This window comes from Xenopus laevis, chromosome 1L, assembly GCF_017654675.1.
Source record: "Xenopus laevis strain J_2021 chromosome 1L, Xenopus_laevis_v10.1, whole genome shotgun sequence".
NCBI lineage: Eukaryota > Metazoa > Chordata > Amphibia > Anura > Pipidae > Xenopus > Xenopus laevis.
Genome location: NC_054371.1, coordinates 218,145,858 through 218,164,869, shown reverse-complemented (window position 1 = coordinate 218,164,869; position 19,012 = coordinate 218,145,858). Strand labels below are relative to the sequence as shown.

General features: G+C 39.8%; 1 protein-coding gene across 1 annotated transcript in view; it reads right to left on the bottom strand.

The window, feature by feature from the left end:
• Positions 1–19,012, bottom strand: part of mtmr12.L (myotubularin related protein 12 L homeolog) — a 65,361-nt gene that overhangs the window by 19,233 nt on the left and 27,116 nt on the right. Inside the window, exons 6-10 of the mRNA XM_018266574.2 lie at positions 15,884–15,977; positions 15,643–15,772; positions 7,666–7,741; positions 6,160–6,266; positions 4,105–4,229 (exon numbers count right to left, since the gene is read on the bottom strand). Coding sequence (XP_018122063.1) covers positions 4,105–4,229; positions 6,160–6,266; positions 7,666–7,741; positions 15,643–15,772; positions 15,884–15,977 — 532 coding nt within the window. The remainder of the gene's footprint in view (positions 1–4,104; positions 4,230–6,159; positions 6,267–7,665; positions 7,742–15,642; positions 15,773–15,883; positions 15,978–19,012) is intronic.

Below are 19,012 nucleotides of genomic sequence, written 5' to 3'. Positions count from 1 at the left end.
AAACTGCATTAAACACATGGGATGGATTACTGGCAGGGGTGCATAGAGAGTCTTGCACCAGACTAAACATAATCCCCTTATGGCCAGGACTGTATTTAGGTCTGATGCTGCCCTAGGCACCGGACATAAACATGGCCCCTACATGACGCTCGTAGGGTTGCCACTTGCCTGGTATTTTACCGGCCTGGTCGTAAAAATGATGCTTGATGCCAATGCTATAGGAAAAAAATATAAGAATATAGGAAGGCCGGTATATTTTTCCAGAAAATGTGGCAACGCTAGACACACGTGACGTCACATGCACGACCGTCGCAGAAGTGACGTCTCGCGATGTGAGTGGTGATGTCACTTCCGCCAACCAGCCCAGCAACATACACCCCCCCCTATGGAAATCCATGGAAGAGGCTGAGCAATTTTTTTTTTTAATTCAAAAAATACATTTATTTATTTCAAGAGATTCTCAATGGCAGGCACGGACAATGAGGAAAAAACCCACATTAGCAAAAACACCCAAGATCACCCCATGTGCCGTTTCCCTTAAAGGGATTCTGTCATCAGAGCCGGACTTGGACCAAAAAGCAGCCCAGGCAAAAAAAAGCAAAGCAGCCCATATGTAAACACTCACAGACACACACACAAAAATGCACAGACACACACACAGAGACACACACAGAGACACACACAAATACACAGACACACAGAGACATACACACACACACAGACACACACACAAATACACACACACAAATACACACACACAGAGAGAGACTTATTCTCCCCAAGAATCTCCATACCTCCCCCAACACGCACACACACTAGTGTCATTTTCTCTTTTCCCTCTAATTTATTTGTAGGTTATACTGGTCGAGCAGCATTGGTGGTTCAGTGGGAGCGCGGCCGTACAGTGATCTGTAAATGCCTCCTTCTCCTGAGTCAGACGCGTGCTTTGTGCTGCTTGTGTGCGCCTCTCTTACAGGATTCCATAGATAGACGTGCACACCACAAGCCTGAGCCAGTAAAAGCAAGCAATCACTGAGCAGAGAGTTTAAAGCCACCCACTGATCCACCAATGCTGCGGTCCCCTGACATGGCACCCGGTTCAGTTGCCTACAGGTTACGCAGACAAGTGCAGCAAGCGCCGCATCAGATCAGTCAGTGGGCAGCCCAATTAAACGCAGGGTAGAGTGCCCCCTCGGGCATTTGCCCGAACAAACACATTACCAATCCAGGCCTGCCTGTCATGATATGTATGGTGTCGTTTTTATTTCTAAATTACACTGTTTACACTGCAAATAATTCCCTCTGCAATATAAAATTTCATTCCTGAACCAGCAAGCGTATTTTTTTAGTTTTAATATTTATAAACCGCCTGTTCCAACCCCCTCTTGCCCATGATTCGTACTGCAGGCAGAAGCACTCCCCACCTTCCTGCTGGCAGCTGCTGGCACGGGTACACATCTGCTTGTACAGGTAAACAGATGATTTGGGGCAATATGATGGATTTTTTGGCTGCTGCTGGCACAAGTACATATTTGGGGGCAATATTGTGGATTTTCTGGCTGCTGCTGGCACAGGATCAGATTGGGGACACTATGAGGGATTGGCTGCTGCTGGCTCAGGTATATGGAGCAATATGGTGGCTGCTGGCACAAGTACACAAATGTTTGGGGCAATATAATGGATTTTTGGCTCCTGCTGGCACAGGTACAAATTAGGGCCAATATGATGAATGTTTTGGCTTATGCTGACAAGGTACAGATTCAGGGCTTGGGGGCAATTTGAGGGATTGACTGCCGTTGGCACAGGTACATGGGGCAATATGAATGGTAAGGTGGGAAAAGGTAATGCAGGACCGAGTGGGGGGGCACTGATTCAAGCCCTTGCCTAGGGTGCCAAAATACCTTGGCCCGGCCCTGATCTCAGTTCATTTTGCCTGGTCATGTGCTTTCAGAAAGAGCCAGCACTTTAGGATGGAACTGCTTTCTGACAGGCTGTTGATTTCCTACTCAATGTAACTGAATGTGTCACAGTGGGACCTGGATTTTACTATTGAGTGCTGTTCTTAGATCTACCAGGCAGCAGGGGGTGATATCACTCCAACTTGCAGTAAAGGGTGACTGAAGTTTATCAGAGCACAAGTCACATGACTGGGGGCAGCTGGGAAATTGACAAAATGTCTAGCTCCATGTCAGATTTCAAAATTAAATATAAAAAAATATGTTTGCTCTTTTGAGAAACAGATTTTAGTGCAGAATTCTGCTGGAGCAGCACTATTAACTGATGAGTTTTGAAAAAAACATGTTTTACCATGACAGTATCCCTTTAACCAGAGAAAAATATTCTTTTTGTGGGATTTTCTCTTTCATTTACATTCCTAAAAACAAGCAGTAGATTGTGAAGGATGGCTAATCATGGGAACGGGACATTCCTCTTATAACCACCTGTATTTATTCATATAACTAGGAGCTGAATTATAGCTTTCATTTAGTGGTCAAAGGTGTGTATGTTGTTCTGCTGTGTGGTATGCCGGCAGAAAACCTCAGACAAGTCCCACTCTCACATAAAGAAATGTTATTATAACATGGGACTGAGCGCGATTTCCTCCCCTATTGAAACGGATTCATTAGTAAAATACAAAAACCCTGCGCTGTAACTAGTATCCGGAAACAACAAAGCTAATTCTGAATCACTTAGTCATTTTAGGAAATAAACTGTTGTTGAGGCAACGGATGAGGAAGTGCAGCCCTGACAAAGCTGCATCCTGCTGTAGATTAGTCGTTAGTTAAAGGGATGGTTCATCTTTACATTGACATTTATTATGTTATAGAATGGTTAATTGTAAGCAACTTTTCAACTGGTGTTCATTACTTATTTTTTATGTTTTTTAAATTTATTTGCCTTCTTCTTCCGACTCTTTCCAGCTTTCAAATGGGGGTCACTGACCCCATCAAGAAAACAAATGCTCTGTAAGGCTACAAATGTATTGTTATTGCTACTTTTTATTACTCATCTTTCTAATAAGTCCCTCTCCTATTCATATTCCAGTCTCTTATTCAAATCAATGCATGTTTGCTAGGGTAATTTGGACCTTAGCAACCAGATTGCTGAAAGTGCAAACTGGAGAGCTGCTGAATAAAAAGCTAAATAACTAAAAAACACACATAATAAAAAAATAAAACCAATTGCAAATTGTCTCAGAATATCACTCTCTACATCATAATAAAAGTTAACTCAAAGGTGAATAACCTCTTTAAGGAGGACTTACCCACCCACAAAAAATATCAGTATAAATTTGAGTATAAAACAATGCAAAATGCATGTAAATTATGTGATTTATGAGAATATTATGTTACAAAATACACAAAAAACGGTATCAGTCAGTCATTTATAACCTTATTTACAAGAATATGTTGGGCAGCAAATTATTCTCTTCTCTCCTTGCAACCGGATTGGTTAATCACCATAAAACTGGATGCAATGTCTTTATAGACAGGAAGTGACACGGTCATAAAACTGGAAGTGACATCATACAAAGGCAGGAGAAGGTGGCAAGCTCAAGGGAGTCAGAGAATCTTATTTGACACTAATGGTGGCCATAGACATTACAATTACGATCTTTCCTGGAAAAGATCTTTCCATAGTTCATTTCAATACACACGTGTAGAGCTGAATCGTCAGATAAACAGGTAGAAACAATAGAATTCTACCTTTGACGATTCAGCAATAACAATGGCCGATGTTTGGGTGTCTTTGAAGGTACCGGACCAAAATTTTCTGGCAGGCCAGACTGAAGAGCCAATCAATATCCAAGTCTTCTCTCCATATCGGTCTGCTCAAATACACGCACCGATTATCGTATGAAAATCAGTTTCATAAAATATTATTGGTGCATCTATGGCCACCTTAAGACCTGTATTCATAGAGACATGCATAATTCCTATGCCAACCCACATTTTTCATGTTCAAACTGGGCCATGAGTATTTACAGTCGAAGACCAATTTAGTATTCTTGAGCCTCCAAGCTGGGCTTCAAACTGCTTTGGGGCTCCTAGGTGGGAAAAATATGAACAACGCTGTAGCGCAATGTATTGTTTTTAGTCTTACCGATCAGAAAGAGCTGCTTAAATCGGCAGTAGGCAATCTGCACTTCTGATAATGACGGCAGGCTGGTGGTCAGGTCTTCTATTCTTACTTCCTCATAAGGGGGTAGGTGAAGGGTCTTTTCCACACTGGATTTGGAGGAAATTGGGGTTAATACATTAACTTGCTCTTTCTGTGTATAGCATAGAAAAAATAAATACAGATACATCCCTCTGTTCCTGGACTGACTTATTCAGTTTTATTCTTCAAGAATAAAGTGCAAAAAATGGTGTCTAGATAAAAGACACAAGCTTGTGTTTAAAGGAATACTGTCATGGGGAAAACATGTTTTTTTCAAAACACATCAGTTAATAGTGCTGCTCCAGCAGAATTCTGCACTGAAATCCATTTCTCAAAAGAGCAAACTGATTTTTTTATATTTCATTTTGAAATCTGACATGGGGCTAGACATTTTTTTGTCAGTTTCCCATGTACATCCAGTCATGTGACTTGTGCTCTGATAAACTTCAGTCATTCTTTACTGCTGCACTGCAAGTTGGAGTGATATCACCCCCTCCCTTCACCACTACTAGCAGCCTAACAACAGAACAATGGGAAGGCAACCAGATAGCAACTGCCTGGTACATACAAGAACAGCACTCAATAGTAAAAATACAGGTCCCACTGCAACTCCTTCAGTTACATTGAGTAGGAGAAACAACAGCCTGCCAAAAAGCAGTTCCATAGTGCAGCACTGTCTCTTTTTGAAGCACATGTACAGGCAAAATGACCTGAGATGGCGCCTACACAACAATATTACAACTAAAAAAAACACACTTTTTGGGTTAGGAATTAAATTTTACATGGTAGAGTTAATTATTTGCAGTGTAATTTAGAAATAAAAACTACACTCTAAAATCATGACAGAATCCCTTTAAATACATCCTAAAATATATTTTTAGTTCAAAGAAAGTAAAAATAGCGAAGGGATACTGTCATGGGAAAACATATTTTTTTCAAAACGCATCAGTAAATAGTGCTGCACCAGCAGAATTCTGCACTGAAATCCATTTTTCAAAAGAGCAAACAGACAGTCACTCTTTACTGCTGTACTGCAAGTTGGAAAATGAAAAGAGAAGGTGCACACCCTTAGATTGAGCTATCCATAGGTGAATCCCCATAAGGGTCTCCAGAAAAATTTGGAAGAATTCAAAGTAATGGATAGCACTCCCAATTTAAAGAAAAATAAGTACATTTATTCCAAAAAACAAATAATAAACAAAAAATAATAATAAAGTAAGAAGGTGAGCCCAACCCGTTTCGACCTTAAGGGTCTTCCTCAGGGGCACAAATCGAACAAAAATCAAAAAAGGCTACCTTGAGATTTGTGCCCCTGAGAAATAACAGCCTGCCAGAATGTAGTTCCATCCTAAAGTGCAGGCACAAGTCACATGACTGGGGCAGCTGGGAAACTGACAATATGTCTAGCCCCATGTCAGATTTCAAAATTGAATATAACAAAAATCAGTTTGCTTTTTTGAGAATTGGATTCCAGTGCAGAAGTCTGCTGGAGCAGCACTATTAACTGGTACGTTTTGAAAAAAAACACATTTTCCCATGACAGTATCCCTTTAAAGACTGCAAGGAGAAGCTGATTGACTTACATTTAGGTGAACTGGACTAGATGAACAAATAATAGATAAACAAACAGGCGGATAGACAGACAGCGACTGGACTTTGATCAATGTTGAAAACATATAACAACACACTCAGATGAATGGTGAGACATTTTCAAGATTACTCAAAGTCCAGTTGCTTTAAGCTTATCATTTCTAGATAATATATTTCACAACCAGGATGAATAAAAACCTTCCTAGACATACAATAGAACTCCCATTTAACATTTTTCAGGGGAATAGAAAAATATGGTGTAAAATCTGGGAAAATGTAAAATCAGGAAAATATATATATATTGGTGGGACCACAAAAAAATGGTGTAAAATGAGGGAAAACCTAAAATGAGAGTGTAAAACTGAGGATTCACTACATGTGATATAAACACAGACAGACAATACAAACCGATCCAAAAATGTTCTTTGATGTTGCAGAGCCACGTCGTCCACGTCTTTTGGCAGTGAAGCCATTTTTAATAGAGCTGACCCATTAGGACAAGACCAGCACCATATCTGAAATGAATAGACAGAGGAGTCATTGTCATTTGCCAACAGTATGTCCTGATTGGCTACTGTAAAATATTTCTCCAAACTGAGAATTCTGGGAGAAGCAAATCACAGAAGCAGGTTTTATAAGGAGTTTAAGCCTGTTTCACCTTAGAACATAGGTTCCCAAATGGTGAGGCTGGTTAAAGAAATTTGAGTTGGGTCCAAAGGGGGGCCCAGTTGTGCTGCACCTTTTGAAATAGCCAGGCCCCCTTTGACAGCTCCGAAGCTGTGCCGATCTGCCAAAGTCCCGAAGAGCCGAAGTCCCAAAGCAACGAAGAGTCCCAAGCCACAAAAAAACGAAGCCAAGAAAGGAGCCAAAGTTGAAGTCCCAAGGCCATAAAAGGAGCCAAAGTTGAAGTCCTGAAGCCGCAAAAAGACCGAAGCCGCGAAAGGAGCCGAAGTTGAAGTCCTGAAGCCACAAAAAGACCCCAAGCCACGAAAAGAGCCGAAGCCACGAAAGGAGCAAAATTTGAAGTCTCGAAGCCACGGAAAGACCCAAAGCCAAGAAACATTTTTAAATGTTATTAAAACCCTAGCCACCAGTGTATTATTTTAATACTCTATAGGCCCCTGCCACCAATGTTTTTTTTAAAAATAAATATTCTCTGGGGCCCCAATTTTTTTTTTTACTTATGGGGGGCCCTGACCACCAATGATTTTTTAAAAACTTTAATGGGGAGCCCTGGCGCCAATGTTTTTTTAACTTGTAGGGGGGGCCCAGACCATCTATGGCTTTTTATAACTTGTGTGTAGGGGCGGGATTTACCGTTCTTAGCGCTGATGCCTGTGTGGTCTTTTAACAGTGGTGTGGGGTGGGGCTTGGGCTCAGAATAAGCCAGTAGAGAAAAGCTTCCTGCAGCCTGTATGTAAGAATAAAATAGGGATGTGCCGAATCCACTATTTTGGATTCAGCCGAACCCTCGAATCCTTCACAAAAGTTCAGCCGAATACCTAATTTGCATATGCTAATTAGGGATGGGAAGGGGAACATTTTTTTACTTCCTTCTTTTGTGACAAAAAATCACGTGGTTTCCCTTTGCGCCCCTAATTTGCATATGCAAATTAGGATTCAGATTCGGTTCGGCCAGGCAAAAGGATTCAGCGGAATCTGAATCCTTCTGAAAAAGGCCAAATCCTGAACTGAACCTAGAATAAAAGGAAGACTAAACACCCCTATGTACAACATTAAAAAGGTGCATATTTATTAACACCGGCCACAAACATCACCGGTGATACTGCTCATATCAGACCTTTGCTTTTGTTTTCTAACTTGTAGGTGAATATTGAAAATAGCTGCTATGGGCAACATCATCCGTGATGTTTGTCTCCAATGTTAATAAATATGGCAAATATTAATACTCACAGGAACTCCCCGACCCTGGAAATCAGTCAGAGTGTCTTCAGGCAGAGACATTGGCACGACAAAATACGGCGGCAATCTATGGAATCAAGAGAAAATCAAAAATGTTATTGACAAGAACACACAGTATATAGGGACGACAATAGTCCCATTTACAACAAATATAAAAATGTGGTACAATGGTTAGTAATGGGGACTTGCAGGTCTTGGGTTCAATTCTGACCAGCGCAGCACAAAAAAGACATTGGAACACACGTTCTTCTTGGTGTGTCAAATACATCCCTACATGTCTTATTAGCTGAGCACAAGAAAAACCATTAATACGGAAGGACCACCCAAAAGAGGACTCATTCAGTCTCTGGAATTCTGAAGCCAACACAATTCCCCCACTTGTATGACTTTAAGGGCAAATTTATTAAGGGTCGAATAGTAAATTCAAATTCTCAATTTTTTTTTTTGGTCAAAACTCTCAAATTCAAATTGTGAATTATCCAAACTCGTTTCGATTTTAATTCAAATTAAAATTTCGAGGTTTATCAAACCTATACCATGGGAATAATTCAAATTTGATTATTCAAATAAAACCTGACAAGTTCATGTATAAGTCAATGGGAGAGGTTCAGTGACCCATTTGAAGATCTTAATAGCCTTAATTACATTCAAGGTTTTTTTTTGGAGAAAAACTCGTTTCGAATACGATTTGAATTTTTTTGAATTTTAGATATTCGTTTTTTTCTTAAATAACCTCCCAATAAAATTTTGAGTATATTCAAATTTATTTGAGTTAAAAAAAACTCACATGAATTCAAAATTTGACCTTTGATAAAGAGGCCTCTGACAGTCTGCACTGCAGTTTTGGCAGTTTTCCCCTGTTATTCCCAAGTAACTGAATCCAAACAAATTTTATATTGGTAAGTTAATTGCACAAGGATGCGTCCAAGTTGCATGTGAGACCCAGAGGCAGATTTATGAAGGGTCGATTCATGTGAGTTTTTTAAACCTCCCATAAACTCAAATGAACTTGAACTTCGACCAATCAAAATGTATTAGAAAAATCGTATTTCCTAAACTCGGGTGAATAGGATCGACCTGAAAACTCAAATCAAATTAGATTTTTTTTAAAAAACTCGATTCGAGTTTTTTTCTCCCCAATGACTAAAAAAGCAATTCAGCAAGTTTTGGGTGGTGAATAGTCGCATTCGAGTTTTTAAAGGGATCTCAAAAATCAAATTTTTAAGAAAACTCAAATCGAATTTGAACAATTCCCTAGTCGAATTTGACAGTTTTGGCCACAAAAAACCTCAAATTCGAATTTTCAATTCGACCCTTGATAAATCTGCCCCTTAGGGTGTTTCACAAGGGCAGGAGAGAAACAGACACTTCCACACCTTTCCACTGCATGCAATTTGTTTGGGGCAAAATTTTCTTGCACATGCACAATGCAAAAGTACAGCTGGTCTGTAGCAGGTGTAAAGTACAACGTACAACGTACACCAAATCCTCTTTTTTTTGGATTCAGCTGAATTTCAAATCTTTCATGCAGGATTCAACTGTATCTGCAACCAAATCAGAACCCTAATTAGACATAGCCAAACGAGCGGATCTCTCCCCGATATGCCCACATCGAGGTGGGCGATATTGGACTGATCCGATTGTGGGCCCTAGGGCCCAACGATCGGATCATAATGCATCTGATACGGGCGGTTAGATCACGCATACACTCACATATGCAGCCGCGATCTGATGGGATTTTTTAACCTGCCCAATCGAGATCTGGCCGACTAGATATCAATTGGGGAAGCCTGTCGGATGGCCCCACACATGGGCCAATAAGCTGCCTACTCGGTCTGTTGGCAGCTTTTATTCGCCCGTGTATGGGGGCCTTTACTTATGCAAACTGAGTTTCGGAATAATTAAAAGAAAAAAAAAATGCGTTCATGTTTTGTACGGTAAAAACGGTTGTGTGTGTTTTTTTTAGAATTCAGGTTCACTTCGACTAGGTAGTCGAATCCTTCTGAAAAAGTCTTGGATTCGGCCAAATCCCAAACCAAATCCTGGATTCGATGAAACCCTAATTTACATTGCTACAAAACTAGTATGGAGGTTTTAAAAAGGGATTTCAAAATATGAGGATTCCCTTTTTTTTTTTTTTTTTTGCAAAACAAAGACTTTATTTCCCACAGATTTCACTGCAATGCACATAGGGAACTACAGACCAAAAAATTATGCAACTCTTTCTCACACCCTTGACCCACATTCAGCAACTTAAGCTGACCACAGACGCAAAGATTTGATTGCACGAATCTCCGTTTCGTAAGATTTTTGTGAGATGGCGATCGGTTGGTTCAGCTGATCGGTCAGGTTAGAAGTTTTCTGTCTGCTACCGATAATATCTCTGCATGTATTGCCGATCTGAAGATATCAGTGGGAGACTGTCACCAGCTTTTGTCGGACATAACTTTCGTACGATTGCTGTAGGGCCAGAACATCGGCTGATCTGGGGTTTTTTTCTACTTTATTTGATCTGAATGGTAAGTGGCAGGTCGGGAGATGGCAGAGAATGATCGTTTGTCCGATATAAAGGTAAATCTGCACGTCTATGGGCATCTTTAGCTGCTGATAAATACTGATTAAGCCCTTCTATGTACACAGCATTAGTAAAAAGGAGACTTTTAGCTTTAAAAAAAAACAACACTCATTATAAAAGTATGTCTGATGAAGCAATGCAACCTCTTGGTGTCTGTGAGTTTCCTATGGCCATTTTTAGCTTCCTTATATGAAGAGAGAATAAACATTCAATTTCCTGTGCTCTGATGTCTCTTACACCCATAAGTCTCTGTCGCTTGAATCATGAGCTTCCTTGCTGATCTCTTGTTGGTCTTAGGCAATTCTTACCAATTTCAATAATGTCAAAATCTTAAAAGGAGAAAAAAAGGTAAAAAAAAATACAAAAAACCTGGGGTGCCAAGTCTTTAGCATGGCTGCCTGTTAAAAGGGTTATATTTAAGAAAAGAAAATTAACTCTTAAAATAAATACTCAGACTCTATAGCCACCCAAGGAGTGTTATTCAATTAAAAAGAAAAAGGAAAGAAAAAGAACCTTGTTTGTGACTGTATCAGATTCGCCAGACCTCTTGTATTTAAAATACACTTCCCTTAATATTTGTCACAATGATAATGGTTACTTCATTTATATTTATTGTATAGGTTTAAATAGATAACCTTATCTGCTTAAATTAACCAACTTGATACTTTGTTATAAGTCTCAAGGATAAGCTGATAACACCAGGCTATATGAATTGTGAAAATAACAATGTTGCTTATTGTTAAGATAAAGTAAGTTCGGCTTAATCCAGCTGTATAATGAATGAATATAACGTACCACGTGTAACATTCACCATTATAAACCCAAATAAGTTTTTTATATAAAAAGAAGAATATCAATTGTTTTCGTTGTTTATTTGTTTTATTCCGAGTTAAACCCACAGCGCCATAAACAACTGATAGCAAACCAGGAGTTAATCGCAATTATTTCAATCAACTTAATCCATTATAAGTGCCAATACTATATAAAATTCCAATTAATTAAAAAAATAATTATATTTGCTCTTAACGTTTTATCGAACCAACTTAACTGATAAATAAATTAATACTGCAATTAATTAGCATGCACTGTATAAAGTGACCTGTGCAATCGATTATGCTGATATTTTTAAATGAATTTGATGCGTTCTAATTTATAAAGTGACTTGTGCAATTAAATTAATTCAACAATTCATTAGATCTAAAGTGCACAGTTTCAAAGTGACTCGTGCATAAGTTAACTAAAATTTAAAAAAAGTTGATTAAATGTGATCACAATCATGAACCCTTAATTGTCAAGTGCCAAGGCTTTTAGGGGAGAAGAAGAGGCGATTTGTCGCTGGGCGACAATCTCCATGAATTTTAGCCTGTGCCCTTACCCTTAGAGGTAGAAATATTGTACAATATGTTTTGTGCTTCTGTACCAGCCCAAGGCAACCACAGCCATTTAGCAGTAAAGATCTGTTTCTCCAAAGATGCCCCAGTAGCTCCCCATCTTCTTTTCTGCTGATTCACTGCACATGCTCTGTGCTGCTGTCACTTACTGAGCTTAGGGACCCACTCACAATATACAGTACACATAGAATAGAAATGTCACAATATAAGGCTGATTAGTAATTAATACACATAATTACTACATGGCAGTACTGAAACCAGTGCAATTAGCATCAGAATTTAATAATCAGCAAACCTGTAGCATCAGCTTATATTACAGGGGAAGCTCATTTTCTGCTGGATAATTAGTGACGAGCCCTAAGCTTAGCTTCTCAACAGCCAATCAGAGCCCACTGAGCATGTGAGTGTCACAGACACTTTCCAAGATGGTGACCCCCTGTGACAAGTTTGAAGTCCTGGATCATTGCTGCTATTGACAAGCTGAAACTTTAGCCTCGTGCAATAAGTTCACTATATAAAATACAGCCATTTTTAGCCACATTCATTTTTAGGGTTTAGTTCTCCTTTAAAGGGGTTGTCCACCTTTCAAACACTTTTTTTCAGTTCAGTTGTTTTCAGATTGTTCCCCAGTAATAAAGACTTTTTTCAGTAACTTTCCATTATTTATTTCTAACTGTTTTTCCAAATATAAGTTTAAAGGTGAATGTTCGTATCTCTGGTGTTTGAGTCTGGCAGCTCAGTAATTCAGGTGCAGACTCTGAACTGTTACAATTTTTCAACATTTTGTTGATACATTTCTCAGCAGGTGGACAACCCCTTTAAAGGAGAACTAAACCCTAAAAATGAATGTGGCTAAAAATAGCATGTTTTATATACTGAACTTATTGCACGAGGCTAAAGTTTCAGCTTGTCAATAGTATTAGCAACTATTGTATTAATTCTAACAGCTGCCTGTAATGAAACTCAGAGATTCTGCTCAGCAGGGACAAAGCTAAGAAATGTATCAACCCCCTTCGCTCAACTACTTTAGAGGGCGAAAACTGACACTTTACACTTCAATATTAGAAAAACGGTGACACATAGAAAATAGAAGGTAATTGGAAAAAGTCGTTATTTCTGATTATCTATCTGAAAACAACTAGTTGTTTGAAGGTGAACCACACCTTTAAAGGGATCCTGTCATCGGAAAACATGTTTTTTTCACAACGCATCAGTTAATAGTGCTGCTCCAGCAGAATTCTGCACTGAAATCCATTTCTCAAAAGAGCAAACAGATATTTTTTTATTCAATTTTGAAATCTGACATGGGGCTAGACATTTTGTCAATTTCTCAGCTGCCCCCAGTCATGTGACTTGTGCCTGCACTTTAGGAAAGAAATGCTTTCTAGCAGGCTGCTGTTTTTCCTTCTCAATGTAACTGAATGTGTCTCAGTGGAACATGGGAATTTACTATTGAGTGTTGTTCTTAGATCTACCAGGCAGCTGTTATCTTGTGTTAGGGAGCTGTTATCTGGTTACCTTCCCATTGTTCTGTTTGGCTGCTGGGGGAAAAAGGGGAGGGGGTGATATCACTCCAACTTGCAGTACAGCAGTAAAGAGTGATTGAAGTTTATCAGAGCACAAGTCACATGACTGGGGGCAGCTGGGAAATTAACAAAATGTCTATCCCCATGTCAGATTTCAAAATTTAATATAAAAAAATCTGTTTGTTCTTTTGAGAAATGGATTCAGTGCAGAATTCTGCTGGAGCAGCACTATTAACTGAATCATTTTGGGAAAAAAAAATTTCCCATGACAGTATCCCTTTAAGCAAAGTTTCCTGCTACATTTCTTCCCTGGTCACACGGTACGTTCCTGGCCATCCACAGTGATTTTACCTTTTTACTTCCAAATCAGCCCATATACACAAGATTGCAAATTAGGGATGCCCCAATTCCATACATTTTTTTTGGCTGAATACTAAATCCTCCACAATTTGGGGGGCTTCCTTTCCTAGCAGATGCAACTGATTCTAATACAAACAAAATCTTACAAAATAACTGCCTTTTGCACAAATCCTGCATGTAGAGAGACATGATGTCTGGTGATTTTAATAGAGTGAGCTCTAATACATCTTCTAGGCAAAAGGAGCCCCCCTATAAGATATATTGGATCTAACTGTCAATGAATATCTGACACCTAACTCCTATACATGAAGACAGAATGAAGTTAAACAGATTCTGAGAGAGGAATAGTGAAGATACACGTGATTACTTCAGAAACAATGCAGAATTTTTAATTGATTGTTTTCAGAAAGTTTCTTAATTCAGTATGCTGAAGCTAATATTAAATTTTCATTGTGGTGACAGTTCCCATTTATCATCCCTGTTTCCTCATTCTCCTTTTGTTCTGTTTCGTTTATTCACACAGTTCTTCATTGATATTCCAGAAAATAGCCATATTCAAGCACCATAGGTCCTTTTATAAGTGCGTCGCAAACAAATTTGATATAAAGACTTAAACCCACACCGCAGATTCTGGGGCATCAATCAAAATCCAGTGATCAATCCAATGGGAGTGCAATACAGCATGCTAGTAATGTCATGGCAACTGAAACACATACACGGGCAATCTAGTATTCCCAGCTCATGCCAAGGGGAAGCAAAGACAGTGTAGAAAAGTGATGCAGAAACCTGAACACCACAGGTAATGTGCTTGCTCTTCCTCTCCTTACCCTCAGGCACAACATGTGAACTGTGGTTCCCTATTAGGAATTCCCCCATTATACCTCAGTGCATTGGTTGAGTTCTGGAGTGGAAACAGATATTCTATATGTATTTTCAGGAAATGCGAATTAAGTCTACAGGAGTGTTCAAAACCCAAAAGGCCCCCATGGTATCCGAAATATTTGCTCAAAAAATTAACAATAGAAAAGTACCCCGTCTGTAACAATTAAATTAATATCTAGTGATAGATTAAATCCCTTCCAATAAGATAAGTGATTAACTTAAATTAAAGTGCAATGCGTGCCTAATCATTTAGTTCATCAACAATTTTAAATAAAAAACCAATCACTTCCCAAACCAATTAATTCCCAAGCCAATTCATAAATATAAAGTGCCAATTAGTGCATATATCCAATGACTGTTGCCCGATTAATAGTGACAATCAGTTCACTGAAAATTCATGATTGGGCTCGAATAAATTAAATTAAAAATCCCCAAAGTTCATTATGAAGTGCCAATAGTTATAAACAAAGTGCTTATTAATAAACTGATGTTCTAGAAAGAATCAAAATTATACTAGAATTTTAAAGTGCCAGGCATTTAAATATCTATTACTAGAGAGATAAGTTAATTAGGAAAGATCTAAATCTAATTTAAAATTATGACCAGGGATTGGGCAAAGGCCAAACAAAGTGCTAAAAGTCTACTAAAAAATGATGTAAACATGAAAAACCCAACTGGCTGGTTTTGCTTCCAATAAGGATTCATTATATCTTAGTTACTGTTTAATTATTATAGAGAAAAACCTTGGATTATTTGGATAAAATGCAGTCTATGGGAGATTGCCTTCCTGTAATTCAGAGCTTTCTGGATAACGGGTTTCCAGATAACAGATATTCACGGATTCGCACACACAAAAAATTCTGCCGTGGGGAAAGTGCCGCTTCTTTTTATTTGTTTGCACCACCAATATCAACATTTCGGGGGGGTACAACCACCCTTCATCAGGATATCTGATGAACATATAACATATCCTGATGAAGGGTGCTTATACCCCCTGAAACGTTGATATTGGTGGTGTAAACAAATAAAAAGAAGGGGCACTTTCCCTACTGCAGAAATCTGTGAATATAAAGTTGCCGTTGCTGAGGGACTCTGCCGGGTCAGGGGAGAACCAGCACCACTACTGCAGAGTGAGTAAACTCTGGGTGTGCGGTGTATCTATTACATTTCCAGATAACAGATCCCATACCTGTACCCACTATGTAATAATCTACCCACACAGTGCTCAACCTACCTTTCTGAAATGTTGTACCCTTCATTGGTAGTCAGTACTTTGTAATGCAAGTTCCCTTTAGTCCGCTCCAGCTCTGCCATCCAGTCCTTCACAGTCTCAAACATTATCGTCTTCTCCATTAAGGAAGTCACTGCAAAAGGCCAGAAAATAAAGTTATTATAAGGGCCAATAAGCTTTCTGTTTCTTGAATAAAACGCATTAACCTGAATCAACATAAAAGAATCTGTTAGCATGCACGAACCTTTGTAGCGCGGCACAGCTGCTGCGTATGAATATAGGAACAGGCGTTTCAGAAGCTTTGGGCTCTGAGTATGATGAATTATACCGCTCACAATCTGGGGGGAAAAACACACTTATTTTGAGATTTAAAACACTTAGCAGATGCTGGGATGCTGCACTGATGCTGGGATAGATAACTAGTGCCTCTACTTGTAATATCATTTTATTTATTTACTTAAAGTGCAATAAATATAAATATATTACACTTTAAAGGAAAAGTATACCCCTCAAACAATGTAGGTCTCTATAAAGATATATTGCTTAAAACAGCTCATATGTAAAACCCTGCTTCGTGTAAATAAACCATTTTCATAATAATATACTTTTCTAGTAGTATGTGCCATTGGGTAATCATAAATAGAAAAGTGCCAGCCCCCTGGTATCGTATGATTCACAGTGCACACAAACAAACCATACATGTTAGGTCACATCAGCCAATTAACAGACAGAGTTGTGTCTTTTGCTTCCACACTTCTTCCTGTTACAGTTAGAGCTGCAGTATTTCTGGTCAGGTGATCTCTGAGGCAGCACACAGACCATCAGGAAATGGTGGTTCAAGGCAAGAGATGTAATAGGTCAATATTAACTTAAATATATATATATATATATATTGGTATGACCAGATTCTTTAATATGCCACTTCATTTGATATAAACTATCTGTTGCTCAAGTATTCATTTTGGGGGTTTACAAAGTCAATAATAGTGCCACACTCACACTACGCTTGTTGAAGCGTTGGGTGCATGGCTGTGTTCCTCTCTGCAAAGGTAAATTCCCACAGTATAACATAAAATCCAGCAGCACTCCGATAAGTGAATCAAATATTTATTCGTGCCACTAGCCAAGCGACGTTTCGGGCTATTCCAGCCCTTCAAGGGCTGGAATAGCCCGAAACGTCGCTTGGCTAGTGGCACGAATAAATATTTGATTCACTTATCGGAGTGCTGCTGGATTTTAAGTTATACATTTTGGGGGTATAGTTTTCCTTTAAGTAAATAAAAAAACTCCCAGATGAAGCTTTAAGCAGCGCATTAGCTAGCTGATGACGGACACAGCTGAATGAAAAAGCTTCCTGTCCATGTCCTACATGGAGCTGCTGTGATGCATCTGGGGTGGGAGAACTGCTCATTTCCTTTTTCTCAGAAGTTCCCCTGTAAACAAACTTTTGCTGCACCGCAAAGTTTCATTCACATTTACATCTGAACTCACAGCGTACCTTGATCAATTCATGGGAGCAGACATAATAGACCAAACCTCTACCCACACAAAGAGGACTCTCTCTTAGACAGAAGTCTGAGGTTACGTACAAAAAGTACCTGCTTATTTTACACTTTTAAACATAAAGACTTTTACACTGGCCAGTGATAATTAAAAAAATAGAATTAAAAATTACTATTAATAAAATGTTATTTGCAGATTTCCTAGATTTAAAACAGGGATGCACAGAATCCAGGATTCGGTTCTGGATTTGGCCAGGATTTGGCGTTTTTCAGCAGGATTCAGATTCAGCAGAATCCTTCTGCCCACCCCAACCGAATTTGCATATGCAAATAAGGGACAGGAAGGGAAATTGCGTGTCACAATTTTGGATTCAGCCGAACCCCTGAATCCTTCGCAAAAGATTTGGCTGAATACCGAACCGAATCCTAATTTCCATATGCAAACTAGAGAGGTGGGAAGGAAAAAACTTTTTTTAAAGTCATGTGATTTCTATCCTGCCCCTAATTTGCATATGCATATTGAATATGCAAATTAGGATTTGAATTCGGTTTCGACGGGCAGAATCCTGCTGAAAACGGCGGCGATTCGGTGCATCCCTATTTTCTGTAACTATTTTGGAAACTGTGATGAAATAAGTGATACACTATTTTCCTATGTATTCACATATATGAAAGCTCTGGGTTATCTTTAGAATGGGGAAGTAGTGATGTGCAGGTCGAGAATTTCCCGCCCGCTCCCTACCCGCATCCGACCCGGGCCCGCTGCTCCCCTTTATTTATAGACCCGCGCCCACCCCGCAGTGACGTCACAAAAGGGGCAGGGCAGGAGGAAGTGTAAGGAACGTACCCGGTGGTCTAGTGGGGGGGGGGCCGCAGGGACGCCTGCCGCCCCCTCGGCGGGGACGCCCGCTGCGACGAGCGGCTTCCATTAGCACGCAGGCGCCGGCGTCTTAGGGCGCGCGCGGCGTGCTCTTGTGTAATTTAAAGGCACAGGCGTGCTGCCGTAAAGACGTCAGCGCACAATGGCGCGAAATTCAAACACTATTTAAAGCCCATTAGGGCTGTGGGACCTTGCCCGTGATAGGATTGTGTTTCCTGGTGCTTCAAGACCTTGTGCTATTCTTTGCTATATCCTGAACCTGTTTGATTCCTGTTGTGACCCGTACCTGGCTATTTTGACTATTCTGACTTCTGGATTCTGACCCTTGCCTTATTACCGACTACCTCTTCTGATTAACCCTCTGATTGACTTCCTGGTTTGACCCTTGCCTGCCTGACAACGTTTATTCTCTGCCTGCCTCGACCCGGCCTGATCTGACTACTCTTTTGCCTAACGCCTTGTACTACGATCTTCTGTCCAAAGACTTTGCTTTACAGTCGTGCCCCTCTGCCTATCCAGAACCCTCATCTTGCACCTCTCGTTTAAGTCCAGGTGGCACCCAAGTAAGCCGAGGGCTCCTCCCGAGGCCCAAAGGCGGTCACACTACTGGTGAAGCACGAGCCGAGACCAGGGTGCATGGTGTTTGTTCTGGTGTTGGGTGCCGACCGTGACAGGAAGTCTATAAATTCTGGAGACGGAAGCCGACCGTACTAGGCCGTGGGCGGGGAGAGAAAGAGAAGAGCTCGACCCATACTGCGCATTTTGTCCAGGGGTCGGCCCGCACATCTCTAGGGGGAAGGGTATTCATTTCACTGCCTGCCCATTTGGAGCCTTAGCTTCTTTATCTTTGTACACTATAGAAACCCTGTTCTTGGTTGCTAAGAAAGTCAATGACAATTAAAGGGGTTGTTCACCTTCCAAACACTTTTTTCAGTTCAATTGTAAATAAATGGGGTTTTTTTTTCATTTACTTTCAATTTTTTTTTTTTTT